This window comes from Aplysia californica, unplaced genomic scaffold (genome assembly GCF_000002075.1).
Source record: "Aplysia californica isolate F4 #8 unplaced genomic scaffold, AplCal3.0 scaffold00003, whole genome shotgun sequence".
NCBI classification, from domain to species: Eukaryota; Metazoa; Mollusca; class Gastropoda; order Aplysiida; family Aplysiidae; genus Aplysia; species Aplysia californica.
Genome location: NW_004797273.1, coordinates 2,267,095 through 2,268,281, shown reverse-complemented (window position 1 = coordinate 2,268,281; position 1,187 = coordinate 2,267,095). Strand labels below are relative to the sequence as shown.

The window sequence follows — 1,187 nt, the reverse complement described above, 5'->3', positions numbered from 1 at the left end:
TATATATATATATACCACCTCACTGAGCCCCTTGTACATCCAATGTACATTCCATATTACTGAGTCATCTTTAATATTATATCCCATCTCAGTGATTCACGTATTCCCCGAGTATCTCAACTTCGCCATCATCATTGCCTTTCTCACCCTAGATAAGGGTCTAGGTCACGAACAAATACTCTCCACCTTTCCATTTCCTGGGCTAGCCTCTTCTTGATGTTATTCTGTCTTCCCACTTTTTATCCCATTTTTAAATCCCAAACCACAGACTCAGATATCTCATGTATATCCCATTTCACTGGCATGCATTATATCCCATTTCATTTCATTGAATGGATGGTTGTCGGGCGCCCTGATGTCGTTTGCTCCTCCTTTTCTGTCCAACATCTACCTTCCTTGTCTCTCCATCTTCTGCTGCTCTTTGTATGTTACTCTTTATGAACACCTCAAATTTTCGATGCTTATATTATCATGACCAATACATTGCATTGCAAGTGCCGTTCAACTTCGTGAGTGGTTGGCAGGTGCTCTGATGTGGTTTGCTTCTTCTTACCTATCAAACGTCTGTCGTCTTTGTCTCCCCATCTTCTTTTTTTTGTGTTTGTTACTCTCTTGTAGCACCTCTAATCCTCGGCACTTGTATGACCTTATTGTGTTGCAAGTGCCGTAAAACACTTACTAAAACTAAACTAACTAGCCGTTCAACTTTTACTTAAACTAAACCCCAAAAAAACCTCACTGACTCAGGCATTTCCAGTATTGTCCTTCCCACTTTTTTTTCTGTATCCCCGGCGCGCTCATATGGCCTTAGCAGTTGCGAGCGCCGTAAAACCCTATACTACTACTACTACTACTGTATCCCCAGTTATGTGATTTTTTTCTGTATCCCCAGTTATGTGACTTGCATGTGTACAAAGTGCCGACGCAGCTATGGCGAGAATCGCTCAACAACATCCTCAACAATGTCGTCACAGAGACGGTGTCTGTCGGCATTATCAGGTAAGAGGCCAACTGCTGCACCTGTCTGTCTTACCCTCTTTGTCTGTCTGTCTGTTTATTTGTGTGTTTGTTTGTTTGTCTGTCTGTCTGTTTGTCTGTCTTTTAGTCTGTTTCACTCTCTGCCCCCCCCTCCTCCATGTCTGTCTGTCTGTCTGTCTGTCTCTCTCTCACTCTCTCTCTCTCTCTCT

The 1,187-nt window shown here is 42.9% G+C and overlaps 1 protein-coding gene across 1 annotated transcript in view; it reads left to right on the top strand.

Annotated features, from left to right (window-relative positions):
* The window catches only part of LOC101852658 (zinc finger CCCH domain-containing protein 13), a gene marked incomplete in the record, with an annotated part of 78,502 nt that overhangs the window by 10,575 nt on the left and 66,740 nt on the right, over window positions 1-1,187 (top strand). The window contains 1 exon segment of the mRNA XM_035968254.1: window positions 893-999. Within this exon segment, the coding sequence (XP_035824147.1) occupies window positions 893-999 (107 nt within the window).